The 19950-nt window shown below is 37.1% G+C and overlaps 1 protein-coding gene across 5 annotated transcripts in view; it reads left to right on the top strand.

Moving 5' to 3' along the window:
• BTBD8 (BTB domain containing 8) overlaps positions 1 to 19950 on the top strand; it is a 104869-nt gene that overhangs the window by 66569 nt on the left and 18350 nt on the right. For all 5 annotated transcript variants that reach the window (XM_032423812.1, XM_032423803.1, XM_032423795.1 and 2 more), the window contains 3 exons: positions 9523 to 9611; positions 10077 to 10179; positions 19340 to 19522. In XM_032423812.1, coding sequence (XP_032279703.1) covers positions 9523 to 9611; positions 10077 to 10179; positions 19340 to 19522 — 375 coding nt within the window. The remainder of the gene's footprint in view (positions 1 to 9522; positions 9612 to 10076; positions 10180 to 19339; positions 19523 to 19950) is intronic.

Here is a 19950-nt window from a genome sequence, read left to right as displayed (position 1 = left end):
CCAATACCAAAAATAACCAGAAAATACTGGAATTTGCCTATAATATCATTAAGAGATGGAAAAAAAAGGAATTTGACACAGCATAGTTGTCAGCACTAATTGGGAAAAAAGTTTTATCTTATTATCTCCTCTGGGCTGAGACTCCTTAATAAACCAATTACATATAACATTTTTTTTAAAAAATCTCTTATGGATAGCCTTTGGACCATTGCCTCTAGTTTTTAATATGTTTATGAGTATGTATAGGTTTTTTTTTTAATTTTATTTTATTATGTTATGTTAGTCACCATACAGTACATCATTTGTTTTTGATGTAGTGTTCCATGATTCATTATTTGCGTATAACACCTAGTGCTCATTACAACACGTGCCCTCCTTAATACCTATCAGCAGGCTACCTGCTCCCCCTCTCCCCTCTGAAACCCTCAGATTGTTTCCTGGAGTCCATAGTCTCTCATGGTTCATCTACCCCTCTGATTCCCACCCCTTCCTTTTTCCCTTCCTTCTCCTAATGTCCTCCATGCTATTCCTTATGTTCCACAAATAAGTGAAACCGTATGATAATTGACTTTCTCTGCTTGACTATTTCACTTAGCATAATCTCCTCCAGTCCCATCCATGTTGATGTAAAAGTTGAGTATTCATCCTTTCTGATGGCTGTATATATGGACCACATCTTCTTTATCCATTCGTCTGCTGAAGGGCATCTCGGCTCTTTCCACAGTTAGGCTATTGCAGACATTGCTGCTATGAACATTGGGGTGCATATGGCCCTTCTTTTCACTACATCTGTGTCTTTGGGGTAAATACCTGGTAGAGTAATTGCTGGGTCATAGGGTAGCACTATTTTTAATTTTTTGAGGAACCTCCACACTGTTTTCCAAAGTGGCTGTACCAACTTGCATTCCCACCAACAGTGTAAGAGAGTTCCCCTTTCTCCACAACCTCTCCAACATCTGTTGTTTCTTGCCTTCTCAATTTTTGCCATTCTAATTGGTGTAAGGTGCTATCTCAATGTGGTTTTGATTTGAATTTCCCTGATGGCTAAACATGATGAACATTTTTTTATGTGTCTGTTAGCCATTCGTATGTCTTCTTTTGAGAAGTGTCTGTTCATGTCTTCTGCCCATTTTTTGACTTGATTATTTGTTTTTTGGGTGTTGAGTTTGAGAAGTTCTTTATAGATCTTGGATATCAGCCCTTTGTCTGCAGTGTCATTTGCAAAAATCTTCTCCCATTCTGTGGGTTGCCTCTTTGTTTTGTTGACTGTTTCCTTTGCTTTGCAGAAGCTTTTTATCTTGATGAAGTCCCAACAGTTCATTTTTGCTTTTATTTCACTTGCCTTTGGAGATGTATCTTGAAAGAAGTTGCTGTGGCCAATGTCAAAGAGGTTACTGCCTGTGTTCTCCTCTAGGATTTTGATGGATTCCTGTCTCACATTGAGGTCTTTCATCCATTTTGAGTTTATCTTTGTGTATGGTATAAGAGAATGGGTTGAGGTTCATTCTTCTGTATATAGTTGTCCAATTTTCCCAGCGCCATTTATTGAAGAGACTGTCTTTTTTCCATTGCATATTTTTTCCTGCTTTGTCGAAGATTATTTGACCATAGAGTTGAGGGTCCGTATTTGGGCTCTCTATTCTGTTCCATTGGTCTATATGTCTGTTTTTGTGCCAGTACCATGTTGTCTTGGTGATCACAGCTTTGTAATATAGCTCGAAACCAGGCAACGTGATGCCTCCACCTTTGTTTTTCTTTTTCAACATTTCCTTGGCGATTCACTGTCTTTTCTGATTCCATACAAATTTTAGGATCATTTGTTCCAGCACTTTGAAAAATGTGATTGGAATTTTGATCGGGATGGCGTTGAAGGTATAGATTGCTCTGGGCAGCATAGACATTTTAACAATGTTTATTCTTCTGATCCACGAGCATGGAATGTTTTTCCATCTTTTTGTGTCTTCTTCATTTCTTTCATGAGTGTTCTGTAGTTCCTAGAGTATAGATCCTTTACCTCTTTGGTTAGGTTTATTCCGAGGTGTCTTATGGTTTTTGGTGCTATTGTAAATGGAATCGATTCTCTAATTTCTCTTTCTACAGTTACATTGTTAGTGTATAAGAAAGCAACTGATTTCTGTGCATTGATTTTGTATCCTGCCACACTACTGAATTGCTGTATGAGTTCTAGTAATTTGGGGATGGAGTCTTTTGGGTTTTCCACATAAAGTATCATGTCATCTGCGAAAAGAGAGAGTTTGACTTCTTTGCCAATCTGAATACCTTTTATTTCTTTTTGTTGTCTGATTGCTGTTGCTAGGACTTCTAGTACTATATTGAACAATAGTGGTGAGAGCGGGCATCCTTGTCATGTTCCTGATCTTAAGGGAAAGGCTCTCAGCTTTTCTCCATTGACGATGATATTCACTGTGGGTTTTTCATAGATGGATTTTATGAACTTGAGGAATGTTCCCTCTATCCCTATACTCTGAAGAGTTTTAATCAGGAAAGGATGTTGTATTTTGTCAGATGCTTTTTCTGCATCAATTGAGAGGACCATATGATTCTTCTCTCTCCTCTTATTAATGTGTTCTTTCATGTTGATTGATTTGTGAATGTTGAACCACCCTTACATCCCGGGGATAAATCCCACTTGGTCATGGTGGATGATCCTTTTAATGTATTGTTGGATCCTATTAGCTAGGATTTTGTTGAGGATTTTGGAATCCATATTCATCAGGGATATCAGTCTGAAATTCTCCTTTTTGATGGGGTCTTTGCCTGGTTTGGGGATTAAGGTAATGCTGGCCTCATAGAATGAGTCTGGAAGCTTTCCTTCTGTTTCTGTTTTTTGAAACAGCTTCAGGAGAATAGGTATTATTTCTTCTTTGAATGTTTGGTAGAATTCCCCAGGGAATCCATCAGGCCCTGGACTCTTGTTTTTTGGGAGGTTTTTGATCACTGCTTCAATCTCGTTCCTGGTTATTGGCCTATTCAGGTTGTCAATTTCTTCCTGTTTCAGTCTTGGCAGCTTATAGGTTTCCAGGAAGGCCTCCATTTCATCCAGATTGCTCAGTTTATCAGCATATAGTTGTTGATAATAATTTCTAATAATTGTTTCTATTTCCTTGGTGTTAGTCATGATCTCTCCCCTTTCATTCATAACTCTATTAATTTGGGTCCCCTCTCTTTTCTTTTGGATAAGTCTGGCCAGTGGTTTATCGATCTTATTAATTCTTTCAAAGAACCAGCTTCTAGTTTCGTTGATCTACTACCGTATTTCTGGTTTCTAATTCATTGATCTCTGCTCTAATCTTAATTATTTCTCTTCTAATGTGTGGCTTAGGCATCATTTGTTGCTTTTTCTCTAGTTCTTTAAGGTATAAAGTTAGTTGGTGAATTCGGGATTTTTCTGTTTTTTTTTTTGAGTGAGGCTTGGATGGCTATGTGTTTACTCCTTAGGACCGCCTTTGCAATATCCCATAGGTTTTGGACTGATGTATTTTCGTTCACATTGGTTTCCATGAATTGTTTAAGTTCTTCTTTGATTTCCTGGTTGACCCAAACATTCTTGAGCAGAGTGGTCTTTAGTTTCCAAGTGTTTGAATTTCTTCCAAATTTTTTCTTGTGATTGAGTTCCAGTTTTAAAGCATTATGGTCTGAGAATATGCAGTGAGTAATCTCAATCTTTTGGTATCGGTTGAGACCTGATTTGTGACCCAGTATGTAGTCTATTCTGGAGAAAGTTCCATGTGTGCTCGAGAAGAATGAGTATTCTGTTGTTTTAGTGTGGAATGTTCTGTATATATCTATGAGGTCCATCTGGTCCAGTGTTTCATTCAAAGCTCTTGTTTCTTTGTTGATTTTCTGCTTAGATGATCTGTCCATTGCTGAGAGTGGAGTATTGAGGTCTCCTATAACTAACGTATTATTATCAAAATGACTCTTTATTTTGGTTAACAGTTGGCTTATGTAGTTGGCTGCTCCCATGTTGGAGGCGTAGATATTTACAATTGTTAGATCTTCTTGTTGGGTAGACCCTTTAAGAATGATATAGTGTCCTTCTGTTTCTCTAACTGCAGTCTTTAGCTTAAAATCTAATTTGTCTGATATAAGAATTGCTACTCCAGCTTTCTTTTGAGGTCCGTTGTCATGGAAGATGGATCTCCATCCCTTCACTTTCAGTCTGGATGTATCTTTAGGTTCAAAATGAGTCTCTTGTAGACAGCATATGGGTGGGTCCTGTCTTTTTATACATTCTGCAACCCTGTGCCGTTTTATGGGAGCATTTAGGCCATTCACGTTGAGAGTGATTATTGAAAGATATGAATTTATTGTCATCATATTGCCTGTGAAGTCTTTGTTTCTATAGATTGACTCTGTAAATTTCTGTTCTATATCACTCTTGGGGTCTTTCTCCTTTTATAGAACCCCCCTTAATATTTCTTACAGGGCCGGCTTAGTGGTCACATATCCTTTCCGTTTCTGCTGGTCTTGGAAGCTCTGCATCTCTCCATCCATTCTAAATGACAGCCTTGCCAGATAAAGTATTCTTGGCTGCATGTTCTTCTCATTTAGTACCCTGAATATATCTTGCCAGCTCTTTCTGGCTTGCCAGATCTCTGTGGATAGGTCTGACATTATTCTGATGTTCCTCCCTCTGTACGTAAGGAATCTCTTCCCCCTAACTACCCATAAGATGGTTTCCTTGGTTTTAAGATTTGCGAGTTTTACTATTACATGCCGGGGCATTGGCCTGTTTTCCTTGATCTTGGGAGGGGTCCTCTCTGCCTCTAGGACACAAATGTTTGTTTCATTCCCCAGATTAGGGAAGTTCTCAGGTACGATTTGTGCAAATATATCTTCTAGTCCTCTCTCTCTCTCCACCCCCTCAGGGATCCCAATAATTCTGACATTGGAACATTTCATGGTGTCACTTATTTCTCTAATTCTGTTTTCATGGATTTTTAGCTGTTTCTCCCAGTCCTCCTCTTTTTCCTTCTTTTCTATCAATTTGTCTTCTAGATCACTAATTCATTCTGCTGCCTCTTACCCTAGCTGTTAGAGTATCTAGATTAGATTGGATGTCATTGATAGCATTTTTAGGTTCTGCCAGTTCAGCTCTCATCTCTGCCCTTAGAGACTCTATATTGCCATTAATCGATTTCTCCATTCTATCTATCGTCTTTATAACTGTTACCCTGAAGTCCATTTCCGACATCTTGCTTATATCTGTATCCATTTGTAAATCTGTGGCAGAAGTCAAGTCTCTGAGTCTTTCCTATTTTGGGGGTTCCTCCTCCTAGTCATTCTGTTGAGGGATGGTTGAGGGAATGTACAGTCCAAATTATTGACCACAACCCAAGCAAGATGCACCTGTTTTATAGGGACCTTAGGGTTGTCAGCCTCTTGTTCTCCCAGCCTGTCTTCTAGGGGAGGAGCTAGTAACAGCTGCCGTGCTGTTACTCAGGCCACCCTGTTTGGGCAGAGTTGCCCTGCCCCTTGTCGGGGGGGGGGGGGGTGGGCTCAGTGAAAAACCAGTTTTTTGGGGTTTTTTTCTCTGGCGGCTTTCCCTGGTGGCTTTCTGCGTCTCTTCAGAGAGTCAGAGCAGAAGAGACCGTTTCCAACCCTCTGCCTCAGAACAGAGAGATCGCAGTCTGTTCTTTAGTGAGCTCTCCAGGCCACACTGTCTCTGTTTCTGTCTGTGCTGCTAAAAACTCCAGCGTCTTGGGTTGTGCGCCCCTCAGCAGGGCTCCCAGTCCTTGCCTCCAGGTCGGGGCTCGGGGTCACATCTCTGTCCTTTGTGCTTCTAAAACCACCGGCTGCCCCCAGTTCGCACGCAAGCCCCGCCACTCCAGGTTTCAGTCCAGGGGGCTGCCCTAAAGTCCTTTACCCACCCCTACTGGTCTGCGAGTCTGTGCCCAGTCCCCAGCGCAGGAGGCTGTTGTGCACCAGTGGTGCAGGATCCCAGCAGCTCCCTCCCCCTTCTGTTAATCTTCCGATACCTGCCAGTGGAATCATGGCTTCCCGCTTCATACCTCAAAACCAACTGCCTGCGATATTCTGTTTGTAGAGATCCAAGTATATCTTCTTACATCTCAGGCTGATTTTGTGGGTGTTCAGAGTGGTCTGGTGGATACCCAGCTCAATTCCGGGACCAGTTGGAATAGGATCCCCTACTCCTCCGCCATCTTTTCCTCCCGTGGAGTATGTATAGTTATTGCAGCTTCTTGCATTTTACTTGCAGTAATTCACTTAATTTTAAAAACGCAAAGGGCATATTTGTTGACATTAAAACAAGAAAATGAAATTTTAAAAAGATTGTCAGTATACTTTGTTGAAAACTTATTTTATTGTGCTTCTTTTAATATCATCTGTATTATTGTGGTAACAGATATTTGTGACAATAATTTTTTATTTTATCACTTGATCTTTAAACTTTTTGCTTTACATAGTTTCTTGGCAGTGACTTAAATATAGTAAGCCTATTATAACATACTCCACAGTAATACAAATTTGGGTATAAAGTAATGGGTAACTGGCCCTGGAACTACTGACAAGCTTTAGTTATTTCATTAACTTCACAATTTTACATTTTACACAGTTAAAATTTTTAGACTTAATTTATAGAATTACAGTTAGCTTTACATTATATATTTTTTACCACCTCTTTTTTTTTTAAAGATTTATTTATTTACTTTAGAGAAAGCGAGAGAGAGCACTCTCTGGTGTGAGAGTGGGGGGAGGGGCAGAGGAAGAGAATCTTCAAGGAGACTCCCCACTGAGTGTGGAGCCCCACTTGGGGCTCCATCCCACAATCCATGAGATCATGACCTGAGCTGAAACCAAGAGTCAGACGCTTAACTGACTGAGCCATCCAGGTGCCCCTTGCCACCTCTTTAAAAATATATTTTAGATAGTAATTTAAATATATGTCATCCCCAATTCTGCAAGCATATTTTGAAAATGACTAAAGGTCAGTCATCCTGTTACAAAATACTTGGGAATTAGCATTTTTATATAAGTAAAATTCTCAGATAGCTAAAGTTAACCTCTTAAGCCAGTGGTCAGTAAACTTTTTCTGTAAAAGGCCAGATAGCAAATATTGTAGGTTTTGTGGGCCATACGTTCTCTATCACAGCTACTCAGCTCTGCTGTTGTGGAGCAAAAGCAACTATAGACAATATGTAAATGAACCGCATAGCAGTGTTCAAATAAAACTTTATTCACAAAAAAACAGTGGTGGGCTAGATTGGTGGTGGTGGGCCCACAAGTATAGTTTGCTAGTCTCTGCTTTAAGCAGCAAGTTACTTTGTATTTTTTTTTTTAAGATTTTATTTATTTGAGAGAGAGAGAACAAGCAGTGGGGAGGGGCAGAGGCAGAGGGAGAAACAGACTCCCTGCTGAGCAGGCAACTCCACACGGGGCTTGATCCCAGGACTCTGGGATCATGACTTGAGCTGAAGACAGACACTTAATGAACTGAGCCACCCAGGCACCCCAAGTTACTTTGTATTTTAATATTATTTATGGAAATTTTTCTTAAGTTGTATATCAATTAATGGACATCACAATGTAAAGGGCTGGTTATTCCTAAATAAAATTAGATTGTTGGACTTTTTAACTCTTGTTTTAGTTTTACAATTTTTCAGACTCTTGGTGTTTTTATGTTTATACCAGTAATTTCTTCCCATGAGTTTGATGCTGTTATCTGAAGTGGTTCAGAAAACCAAATAATTTAACTTGGTAAAATTACCACTGTATAATCTATATAGTGACAGCCATTTCTGATTTTAGAATAACCTAAAGTACCTCCAGTTACCTCAAAGGGAAAAACCAAATTGTTAATTTGCAAAACAAAATATTTACATTCAATTTATTAAACATTAATATAATACTTCAGGAGAAGAGTGTTAGAAACTCAAATTAATAGCACTTCATAATTTTGAAAGTTGGAAATCACTGACCTTATTTTTTTTTTTTTTTTTTTTTTAGATTTTTATTTATTTATTTGAGAGAGAGAGAACGAGAGACAGAGAGCATGAGAAGGAGGAGGGTCAGAGGGAGAAGCAGACTCCCTGCCGAGCAGGGAGCCCGATGCGGGACTCGATCCCGGGACTCCAGGATCATGACCTGAGCCGAAGGCAGTCGCTTAACCAACTGAGCCACCCAGGCGCCCCTCACTGACCTTATTAGAAAGACAATGCTGAATCCAATTCTGAAGAAGCTTTTGCTCTTCTCTGAGAGCAGGGGATCTTCAGAAGGACACATTTAGAGACTATATACATAAATTGATCAGTGATCTTTATTAAGTGTATAAACCTCACATTACAATAAACGAATGTGTAAAAAGAGAAGTTGAACTCTATTCACCCTAATCGGCAATAGATGTGCTTAGGATATAATCCAAAACCTGAGAATAAATGATATGGGCAATATGTAGCACAGAGGCTTAACACCAAGAGCAGTGACTTGTTGTCACTATTTATATCTACATTTTATTTGTTTTAATTCTTTACTTCTGTATATGAGCTTTTAAAAATATGTTATATAATTATGATCTAATTCTATCATTTTGTCTGAGGTCAGTGTAGGACCTCCCATTGCACATGTACTTAGAGTTATATTTATACTTTAGGAAGCAGATTAGACCATATGGTTGCATTGCAATGTGATGTTCTAGAAATTATTATACCATTTTACTTTAAAAAATTAAGCCAAGGGCGCCTGGGTGGCTCAGTTGGTTAAGCGACTGCCTTCGGCTGAGGCCATGATCCTGGAGTCCTGGGATCGAGTCCCACGTCGGGCTCCCTGCTCAGCAGGGAGTCTGCTTCTCTCTCTGACCCTCCCCCCTCTCATGCTCTCTCTCTGTATCTCATTCTCTCTCTCAAATAAATAAATAAAATCTTAAAAAAAATAAAATAAAAAAATAAAAAATTAAGCCAAATATAAGCAAAATAAGTCAGTCAGAGAAAGACAAATACCGTATGATTTCACTCATGTAGAATTTAAGAAACAAAACAGATAGAATATAGGGGAAGAGAAGGAAAAATAAGACAAAAACAGAGAGGGAGACAAACCATAAGAGACTCTTAACTATAGGGAACAAACTGAGGGTTGCTGGAGGGGGGCTGGTGGGGGGATGGGGTAACTGGGTGATGGGCATTAAGGAGGGCACGTGATGTAATGAGCACTGGGTGTTATATGCAACTGATGAATCACTAAATTCTACCTCTGAAACTAATAATACACTCTATGTTAATTAAATTGAATTTAAATAAATAAAATTAAGCTAAATGAAATTAGAATAAAACTTGTGTGCATTCTGACAGCTGAGAGAGCTCAAATTCTATTCTAGAAAACTAAAGGTTGTTAGTGATACTCAATTTTAATAGACCAGACTTTTGAATTACACACATTTATTCTGCAGTTTAGGTTTATAAATCAGATCATCTTTATGAACCAAATACTTTTAGCCTCTGTAAGTTGAAAAAGAATACATGTGGTGTTTTCTGTCAATTTTAGCCTGTTCCCAGAAGGTTGGCATCTGTATTAGAGTGCCTGATTATTGCTCATACAGTTGGAGTGGACAGTCTTTTTGCTGACTGCATGAAGTAAGTGATCTGAAGTAGTATTGATACTATTAATGTAGGGATTTTGTTCTTCCATTCTTCTCATTTTCTGGGGAAATTTTGGAATTGGCCTATTTTCTTGGGCACATTATGTATAGCTTAATGCTTAACTAGTTGTAACAATTGTGAGGAAAAGTATTGACTTAGATATTACTCAAGATGCTTGGGATCAATTTTATTTTAGCTGAACCATGATTATTTATGTTAAAATCTGTGCATATAACTCAGAGTGGATTTAAAATATGTGTTTACAGAAAAGGAAGGACAGTTAAGTCCATCAGAGAACTCACAAAATTAACTATAAAGGTCTTTAAAAAAATTGACTATAAAGGTTATTCATCACATATATATGTACAACTTATATCATTGGAAATAAAAGTATTATATATTATAATTAAAAATATTTTCATTTCTCTAACTTAGGATTCTTCGATTTTTTTTTAACAGGTGGATTGTAAAGCATTTTGCAAGGTTTTGGTCTGAGAGAAGTTTTGCAAATGTACCTTCTGAGATTCAGAAAAGTTGTCTTAATATGTTGATTCAGTCTTTAGTGAGTATAATCCGAATACCCTTGTTTGTGTTTGTCATCAAAAAGTTTATTTTATAGGAACTTTCAGTGTTTTAAATATAAATGTAGAATTACATTATAAAAGCAAGATGAGAGAACCAATTCCAGATAACCCAGAACCAGTTGAGAACCTGTCCTTAAGATTCTGTTCCTCTGTACCAGATTCATTAGTTAGGGTTCAGAGATGCAGAACCACTAGGAAGTATATTTTGGTTCATGAACAAAAGGAGAGAGGTGCCACAGATGGAGGTTGTGCTATGGTATCAACATGAATTTCCTTCCACTCACCAAAGTAGATTTGGATACAATGCTGAAACTTCTCTATGGCAACATTTCCCAAGGGGACCAGCATTTACTTGGAAAAGAGTGCTGTGTTCTCAGTGAAGTAGACATTTGCTCTGGATATAGATTTGCCTTCCTTGCCCCCAGTGTTTCTGCTAAAACCACTATCCATGGACTTACAGATTGCCTTTTTCACAATCATGGTATTTCATACAGCATCACTTGTGACTAATGAACTCACTTCACAGTAAATCAAGTCTGGCAGTGAGCCCATGCTCATGATTTCACTGGTCTTTCCATGTTTTCTATCATCCTCAAACAGCAGGCTTGGTAAATACCAGCTATGACCAAGTTACCAGTTACAGAAATGAGTGCTGTAGTAGTGATGATATAAATACCCATTTCCCTTTTTTATGTGAATATTTGTTTATATAAACCACTGTTTGTATATACTTTTTCCACTGTCTCATATCTCTACCATCTAAGGCATGTTAATAATAGTTAATTTTATATCTCCGTATTAAAGTTACAGGATACCAAAGGAGAGTGTGAATCAGTCTGGAAAACAATAAATATCATCCAAAGACAAAAAAGGGACTTTGTATCCTCTTATTGGGAAAGGGTTAGCATGTTTATTGTATACAGGATAGTTATACCATGTTAGGCAAAAAGCATAACTTTGTTATTGTCTCCATTTGGGAATTAAATATTGTTTAAAGAGAAGTGTATGGGTGCCAAGCTGACAAAGGACAGGCTGCAGTAAGTTTTGTAACATTGTCAGCTTGGTTAGGATAAACTGTGTTTCCCAGAATTTCCCTCTTTGAATGTTTCCAGTTGAAGTGGCCACAAGAGACAATTTGGGATGAGATTTGGAGGATAAAAGTGAAGCAGCAGCCTTTTTTTTTTTTTAAACACCAGGACTATTGGGGCAGGCACTTTCTTTCATACATATTGCTTGTTTACTGGCTCACCTAGTTGGCATGGAGTAGCAGACGAGCTGCAACTGCTCCACCTTGCCCTTTGTCCTTTTTTGGCTGCTCTTACCCCTGTGCGAAGGATATGGTTAGCTCCATGATGAAGGGCACCAGCATCTCCTGAAGGATACCCATTTCATCCAGGTTGGAGGCAGTGAGAACTGAAATGAGTTCATCCTTGTGGGTTATAGTTTGTGCTCTTGGATGTCAGCTTGTTCTTGCTGTCCTGTACTTTATATCTGTCCTCCCTTCTAAGCTGCCTTCCCTGTGGTCTTCAAACTACATCATCATATGCAAAGACCATTTAACCAGCTCCCACGATTGCATATGGTCAAATCCCTGTAACAAATTCCTTTATATATATAATTACCTCCTAGTGGTTCTCTTTCTCTGATTGAACCCTGAATGATACATCAGACTGGGTGACGTGGAAGATACATCTAAACCTAACCGGGAAAATAAGTGTAGACCATCAGCTAGTAAGATACCACTGCAAAAAATAAATCTCAATCTATATTTAGGCTAATGAAGGACTGTGTAGTTTTGTTGCTTAATATTTTGTATTAGTTTCTTTGGTCAGTGAATAGTTACTCCCTGTTCATGAAGGCAAACAAATGGCCCAGCTATAATTCAGTTTACTAGAAGTAGAAACATCATTTACTACTATTACTGTTATTATTATTGTTATTATTTAGTAGGTGTTTTTAGATCTTTACAGTTCAAAAAATAATTTTCATTTTAAAAATTTTATATAAGACAGGTATCTCTATTTCACATATGAGAAAAGAGAATCAGAGAAGTAAGTGCTTTATTCAAGTTCACAATGTCTACAGTAAATGACAAAGCATATCTTAAAACCAATTGCTGCTATTCTGAAGATAATGTGGTAGGTGCTCACTATGGGCAAAGATTTTTTTTTAAGAAGTGTGGACCTTGACTTCATCATTTCACAAATTGATGGAAGAAATGGCATTTAAATAACTAAGCAAAATACAAGTTAGACTATGATGAGTACTAACATTAAAGTTCCATGTCAAAACACAGCATCCATTCTTGATAAAAACCCTCAACAAAGTAGGGATAGTTGGAACAAACCTCAACATCATAAAGGCCATATATTTGAAAGACCCACAGCTAATATCATCCTCAATGGGGAAAAACTGAGAGCCTTTCCCCTATGGTCAGGAACAAGACAAGGATGTCCACTCTCACCATTACTATTTAAACGTAGTACTGGAAGTCTTAGCCTCAGCAGTCAGACAACAAAAAGAAATAAAAGGCATCCAAATCGGCAAGGAAGAAGTCAAACTTTGGCTACTTGCAGACAATGTGATACTCTATGTAGACAACCCAAAAGATTCCACCAAAAAATTGCTAGAAGTAATACATGAATTCAGCAAAGTCAGAGGATATAAAGTAAATGTGCAGAAATCTGTTGCATTTCTGTACACCAATACTGGAATTTGCCTATAATATCATTAAGAGATGGAAAAAAAAGGAATTTGACACAGCATAGTTGTCAGCACTCTTACACTGTTGGTGGGAATGCAAGCTGGTCAGCCACTCTGGAAAATAGCATGGAGGTTCCCCAAAAAGTTACAAATAGAACTACCCTATGACACAGCAATTGCACTACAAGACATTTACCCAAAGGATACGGAAATACAGATTCGAAGGGGCACATGCACCCCAATGTTTATGGCAGCATTATCAACAAAAAGTAACTTTCGTGCACTGTTAGTGGGAATGCAAACTGGTGCAGCCACTGTGGAAAACAGTATGGAGGTTCCTCAAAAAATTAAAAATAGAAATACCATATGGCCCAGTAATTGCACTACTGGATATTTATCCAAAGAAAATGAACACTAATTCAAAAAGATAATTGTACCTCTCTGTTCATTGCTACATTATTTACAATAGCCAAGATATGGAAGCAACCTAAATGTCCACTAATAGATAGATAAAAAGATGTACACACACACATATACACACAGGAATATTACACATCCATAAAAAGGATGAGATATTACCATTTGTGACAACGTGAACGGACCTAGAGGGTATCATGCTGAGTGAAATAAGTCAGACTGAGAAAACAAACACCATATAGTTTCACTTATATTTGGAATCTTAAAAAAAACAAATGAATAAACAAAAAGCAGAATCAGACCTATAAATACAGAATAAATTGGGGTTGTAAGAAAGAAGGGGTGGGAGGATGGGCAAAATGGGTGAAAGGGACTAGTAGATAGAAGCTTCCGGTTATGGAGTTGAGTAAGTCACAAGAATAAAAGGCACAACGTAGGGAGTATAGTCAGCGGTACTGTAATAGTGTTGTCTGGTGACAGACGGGAGCTACACTTGTGAGCACAGCATAATGTATAGAGAGGTTGAATCACTATGTCGTACACCTGAAACTAATGTAACATTGTGTGTCAACTATACTAAAAAAAATTAATAGAATATTTTTAATTTTTTCAAATTAAAATTTAAAATAAGTTATCCAAAAAGTGAAAGAGCAGACAATCTTCTCAGTCTTTTGTTCTAATTCAGTTCAGCTGCATGTGCCATGTTGGGTGCTCTACTCCATCGGTGACCTCCATTAGTGACATGCCTAACACTGTCATATACCAACAGAGATAAGAAAATGCTGCATTGAACTATATTTGAAGGGTTTCGTTTGTTTTTTATTAATGTGAGGGCAGTTCAATAAGATGTGACTGCTCCCTCCTACCATGTACAACCATTGCTTTTGGGAAGAAGAGAAAGCAGGGGGGAGGCATGAGTATAAGAGAGAAAGGGGTTAGAAAATTTATGATTTTATAATGTGTAATTACTTGAACTATTTCAAAACATGATTAGATTTTTCTGTGTCAGAATATTTTGTTTAAGCCCTTTAAAAAAGCAAATTGTGAAGAGTTTTTAAATTTAGGAAAGTTAAAACAAAAGTAGGTATGGGCATGGTCTCTAGCGTAAAACAAAATGGTATATATTATGCTATTAGTCCTAAGGCCAAAGGATAGCTTAAGACCTATTTGATTAACACAATATCGTAAGGATTAGGAAATAATATGAGTCATAGTGTTTGTTCAATAGATGGTATTAAGACAACCAGGAAGCTAGGCTGGAAAAATTTTAAGTTGAATCTGTAACTCACATCCTGGTATGCCAGGGATATATTCCAAATAGATCAAAGGTTTTGTTTTTTTGTGTTTTTTTTCTTAAGGATTTTATTTATTTATTTGACAAGAGAGAGACACAGCGAGAGAGGGAATACAAGCAGGGGGAGTGGGAGAGGGAGAAGCAGGCTTCCCACTGAGCAGGGAGCCCGATGCGGGGCTCGGTCCCAGGACGCTGTGATCATGACCTGAGCCGAAGGCAGACGCTTAACGACTGAGCCACCCAGGCACCCCTAGATCAAAGGTTTTAATGTGAAAAAAAAAAAAGCCATTAAAATACTACAACAAATCCTAGGAGAATTATAACCTTGGCAGGGGAGTGGATATATAAAATTCAGAAGACTTAAAAAATTCTGATTAAATAAAAATGCAAAATTTCTGTGTAGTAAAAATGACCATAAGTAAAGACAAATGACAGTTCATATCATACTTTTGATTCTAATTTTCCTAATATAGATAGGATTTCTATAAGTTGATTTTTAAAAATAGGACAAAATTAGATCACAAAGAAGATACAAACACCTCTTAATTTGAATAAATCAACTTCATTTAAGAGAAATGGACATGGAAATTACAGTATCAAACCATTTTTATCTTGGGGCGCTTGGGTGGCTCAGTCGTTAAGCGTCTGCCTTCGGCTCAGGTCATGGTCCCAGGGTCCTGGGATAGAGCCCCACGTTGGGCTCCCTGCTCAGCGGGAAGCCTGCTTCTTCCTCTCCCACTCTCCCTGCTTGTGCTCTCTCTCTCGCTGTCTCTCTCTCTCTCTCTCTCTCAAAATACATAAAATCTTTAAAAAAAATTTTTTTTATCTTTTAGAATGAAAAGAATTAGCACAACTTTTGCTTTGTTTTCAACCTTTTTTGACTGTGACTGAGAGTAAGAATTTCTTTTTACACTGTAACCCAGTACACTCACACATATAAAACCGAAACAACTTTCACAGAAGAGTACTTACCATTATTACATGATGTACTGATATTTCCTATTTTTCTCTTTTCTCTCTGTTTTGTTTTCTAATGCTGATCGTAAGCCACTAAAAATATTTCTCCAGGTTGCTAGGAGAGAAATCTACAGTTTGGAAAACAGTCCTCCATTGAATATATATTGGCAATGTTTAGGATACTTCTGGTGCCCCACCTCATATCCTCTTGGCCAATGTGTGAACTCCAGCCATTGCTGCAGGATCCAGCTGCATATGTGTGCAATCCAGCAGCAATTTCCCTCAGCCACATCAAACATATTTCTCACTTTCTGTCCTAAGTCTTCACTATCACTCTACACAAGGTCCCTACAACTCAGTAATTCTGACACCTAGGCAAACCTGGGAGTCGAAGAAGGAAGTTAACATCCCAGGGGATAAGCCTTGATTAATGGGAGATGGGAGCCAGTGGTTAAATGTTTCCCTGTTTTGTCCCTAGGGCAGAATAAATCAAAGTGCATTCTCTGTGGCTTTTCAAAGGGTCCCTGGCAAGATTGAGCCCCAGTTGCCTATAATAGTGAATGCTATATCAGTGCTTGTCAAACTTTAATATATACACAAAACACTTCAAGATCTTGGTTACATGTAGATTCTAATTCAGTAAGTCAGAGGTGGAGCCTGAGATTCTATGTTTCTAACAAGCTCCGGGTGATGCAGATTGTGTGGCTCACACTGAGTAGTAAGGAGCTAGATGAGCACTGGGTGTTATAGGTACCTAATGAATCATTGAACACTACATCAAAAACTAATTCTACTCCTGAAAGTAATATTACACTATATGTTAATTAACTAGAATTTAAATAAAAACTTGAAACAAACAAAGAAAACTAATGATGTATTATACAGTGGCTAACTGAACATAATAAAAAAAAAAAGAAAATGTGATACTTAGGTATTGGTAAAATTATATATCTGTAAAAATTAAAATGATCAAATATGAAAAAATATAAATAAATAAAACCTTAACCCACAGTAAGAAATATATTTTACATTGTGATCTGATACACACATACGCATTGTGTGTGTGTCTATCAGTTTGAAATAAAAGTTTTATGGAATAAACCTTAAAAAAAAAAAGAAGGAAAACATACCCTTCCATTGGCTTACCCTCCTTCCCTGTTTCACTTCCCTAATGCCCTCAGATTCTCTTGGGATCACTTCCCAAAATAAATAATCTGCATACAAGCCTGTTTCTCAGGCTCGGGGTTTAGGCAGAACCCAAGCTAAGACAGGTAGTAATGACCCAGCAATTCTGTTTCTAGGAATTTATCCTATAGAAATGTTCCCATATGTATGAAATAATTTTATTTACATGATCTTTCATTACAACATTGTAACAGCAAAAAATCAGAAACAATGTAAATATAAGTGGAGGGTTGGTTGAATGATTTATCCATATTGTGGGCTATTATGTAGCTGTTAAAACAATAACAAGGCTCTTTATATTCAGATAAGAAAAATATTTAAGTTGTACTCTAAGTATAAAGGTCGAGTATAGAGTATCATTCATATTAATTCCTCCATTTGAGTAAAATAAGGGCAATGTTACATATATTTCTTGTGTGTGTATGTATGAAATAACTCTGGAAAGATACAGAAAATAAATAATATTGATTGGGAGGAGGGAAAATGGGTGACTTAGTACTACCCTTTATATATTGTTGAAATTTGGAACATATGTTAACTGTTGGATTAAAATTTTATGTGTTTGGTCTAGAAATGTATTACATTTTCTTCTTCCTTTGAACCTCAACCTTCTTTGAACTCTAACATTTAATGTTATGTCTTCAGATCAGTATTGGAATAAGATCACATACCACCTATGTTATCATTTATGTCCAAATTTAGTTTTCCAACAGATTCCAACATAAATTACTACTATACTTTATATCTGTATTTTTTTTTAATTGTCATAGCACATAACATTATGTGTGTAGTCAGCACTTTGTAGATACCTGCCAAGTTTATTTGAATACCCTACATTTGGCTTCACCACCAGAACAGTCCCTATAGTAGAGCAAATTGAGCTTATTGCTTAAAAGCACAGTTACTCAGGATGTCACCAGAGGAGGAAAGGGTTTTGGTACCAATAAATAAATAAATAAATAAAAGGAATTATAGCAATGTACGATATTTTTACTCTAATAAAGTAAGGGAACTATATAATACATTTTAAAAGAATTCTTGGTAAGTGGGTAAAATGTTAAAAGTTTTGTTGTTCAAGGATTAAACTTAATTCAGCTTAGGAATTTACATATAGACTCTCACCCTCTGATGATGCTAAGAAATGAACAAATATTTGAGGCTCTACTATGACCCAATTCTGTACTAGGCCCTGGGGATATAGTGGTGAGCCAAAACAGACATGGTTTCACGCTCAGTAAACATAAAGCCTAGTGAGAGAGACAAATATTAATCAAGTAGTTGTGTTCATGATCGAATAATTACAAATGAATCAAGTACTCTAAAGAGAAGGGACAGGTTCTCTGATGGCACATATAAAAGGGATCTGATGTAGGGCTAGAGATCAGGGAAGATAGAGTTTGAGTTGAGATCTGAAACATACAAAGGGTGTGCAAAGTTTACATCATGCAGCCTATGTTAAGGATTTCAGTCTGTCACTTCCAGATTTATCAGTTATCTATTACTCTTTAACAGACTATCCCAAAACTAAGTGACTTAAAACTACAGTTTATTATTTCTCATAATTTTGTGGGTTGACCGGGTTATTCTTCTACTGATTCTTCCTGAGTTCTGTCCTGCAGCTGCTTTTAGCTGGTGGCTAAGTTGGAGCTTGGGTTCCCACTCTATGTGCTCTTTCTTACCCAGCTCCTTCATGGCTTTGTGGTCCCAGAATTGCAAAAGCATAAAGACAGAAGCTGCAGGGCTTCCTGAGACCTTGGCTCTGGAACTTGCACAGTACCACTATTTCTGTAAGCAAGTGAAAAGGCCAATTTAAATTCAAGGGATGAGTAAATAAATTCCAACTCTCAATGGATGGAGCTACAAACAGTTTGTGGCCATGTTTTTCAATCTGCTACTATCTATTAGATAACTATTTACTCATTAAACAGTTATTTACTAAGCATTGTTTCAAGAACTAGAAATCAAATATGAATAAGATAAAGTAATGTATACGTTGCCATTTTTTCCTTTCCCTTGCAGCACATGGTATTTGTAAATTGTCATTCTGCCTTCCATAGAGATCAGTATTCATGAATATTTTTTTCCTGTGGTATAAAAATGAATCATCATTAAATGAATAAAATATAGAGTCTTACCTAATTAGACAGGAGGAAGAAAATCATTGGAGAATATAAGTAATTTTTAACCTTTCTAAATTTGTAATAAAGTACATGTATTTTATAGTCAGAAAAGAATTAAGGTTATGTCAGTGTAGCCATATAGTTATGAATGATATCTATAAGCACAAAAACTAATTCAGTAGTGAAAATCACAGAGAGGTCAAGTTTTTCTTTGTAGTTATATTATACCTCTGTTCTCAGGTTTTTTAGAGGTGGTTTGTTCCCAGCTCAAATTTTGCCCTTTTGGATAATTCTGAATGAACAAATAAATATTATAAGTAATGACAAAGACATTAGCTACCTGGAATTTGGGGTTTTTTTTTTGCAGGAAACATCATAAGAAAACAAAAGTATTTTATTTGCTTAGAAAGTTATATATGAATAGTAATTAACTTTTTTTTCCAATTTTTTTGAAATTATAAGAATGATAAGAATGCTGCTTTTCTTCTGATGGAAAGTGACAGGCTAATCATCAGCTTACCCAGAGTGAAGTGGACAGAAGTAGCACTGACTATGGCATCTCAGCTGCAAGAAGAATGTATTGCATTTATTATAGAAAACTTCTCCAAGATCATTCAAAGTGAAAATTTTGCTCTTCTCTTACAGGTACTATGTCTAAAATTATATCCTATATTTAGCCCCATCTTTGTATTCTGATTACCATTATGTAAGAGTTTTCAAATGCAGGTTGCCTTTGATTAAATTAGTGTGACTTAAATAAATTCCATAGCAGATGGCACGCTTGCATAGGATTTAGAGCAGTGATGGACAGGATTTTTGGCTCACAAGATAATGAAGGCAGGAGGGAGCAGGTATGAATGCACTGGCAAGGCATAATGTAACTCTGGCCAACAGTAGCTCTCAATCAGCATAAGCCATATTTTAGAAACCAGTCATAAAGATACTGTTCTGTCAGTAATACAGTTATGGTCCATGCAAAATTCTCGGTCTTATTGGGGATCCACTTGTTGTAAATTTAGTTATTGAATAAAGAACTTTGATTATTTATTTCTAGTTCCATTTTTAGGACTATT

The sequence above is a fragment of the Phoca vitulina genome, unplaced genomic scaffold (genome assembly GCF_004348235.1).
Source record: "Phoca vitulina isolate PV1807 unplaced genomic scaffold, GSC_HSeal_1.0 scaffold2, whole genome shotgun sequence".
Lineage (NCBI taxonomy): Eukaryota > Metazoa > Chordata > Mammalia > Carnivora > Phocidae > Phoca > Phoca vitulina.
This window is presented reverse-complemented; position numbering and strand designations above follow the sequence as displayed.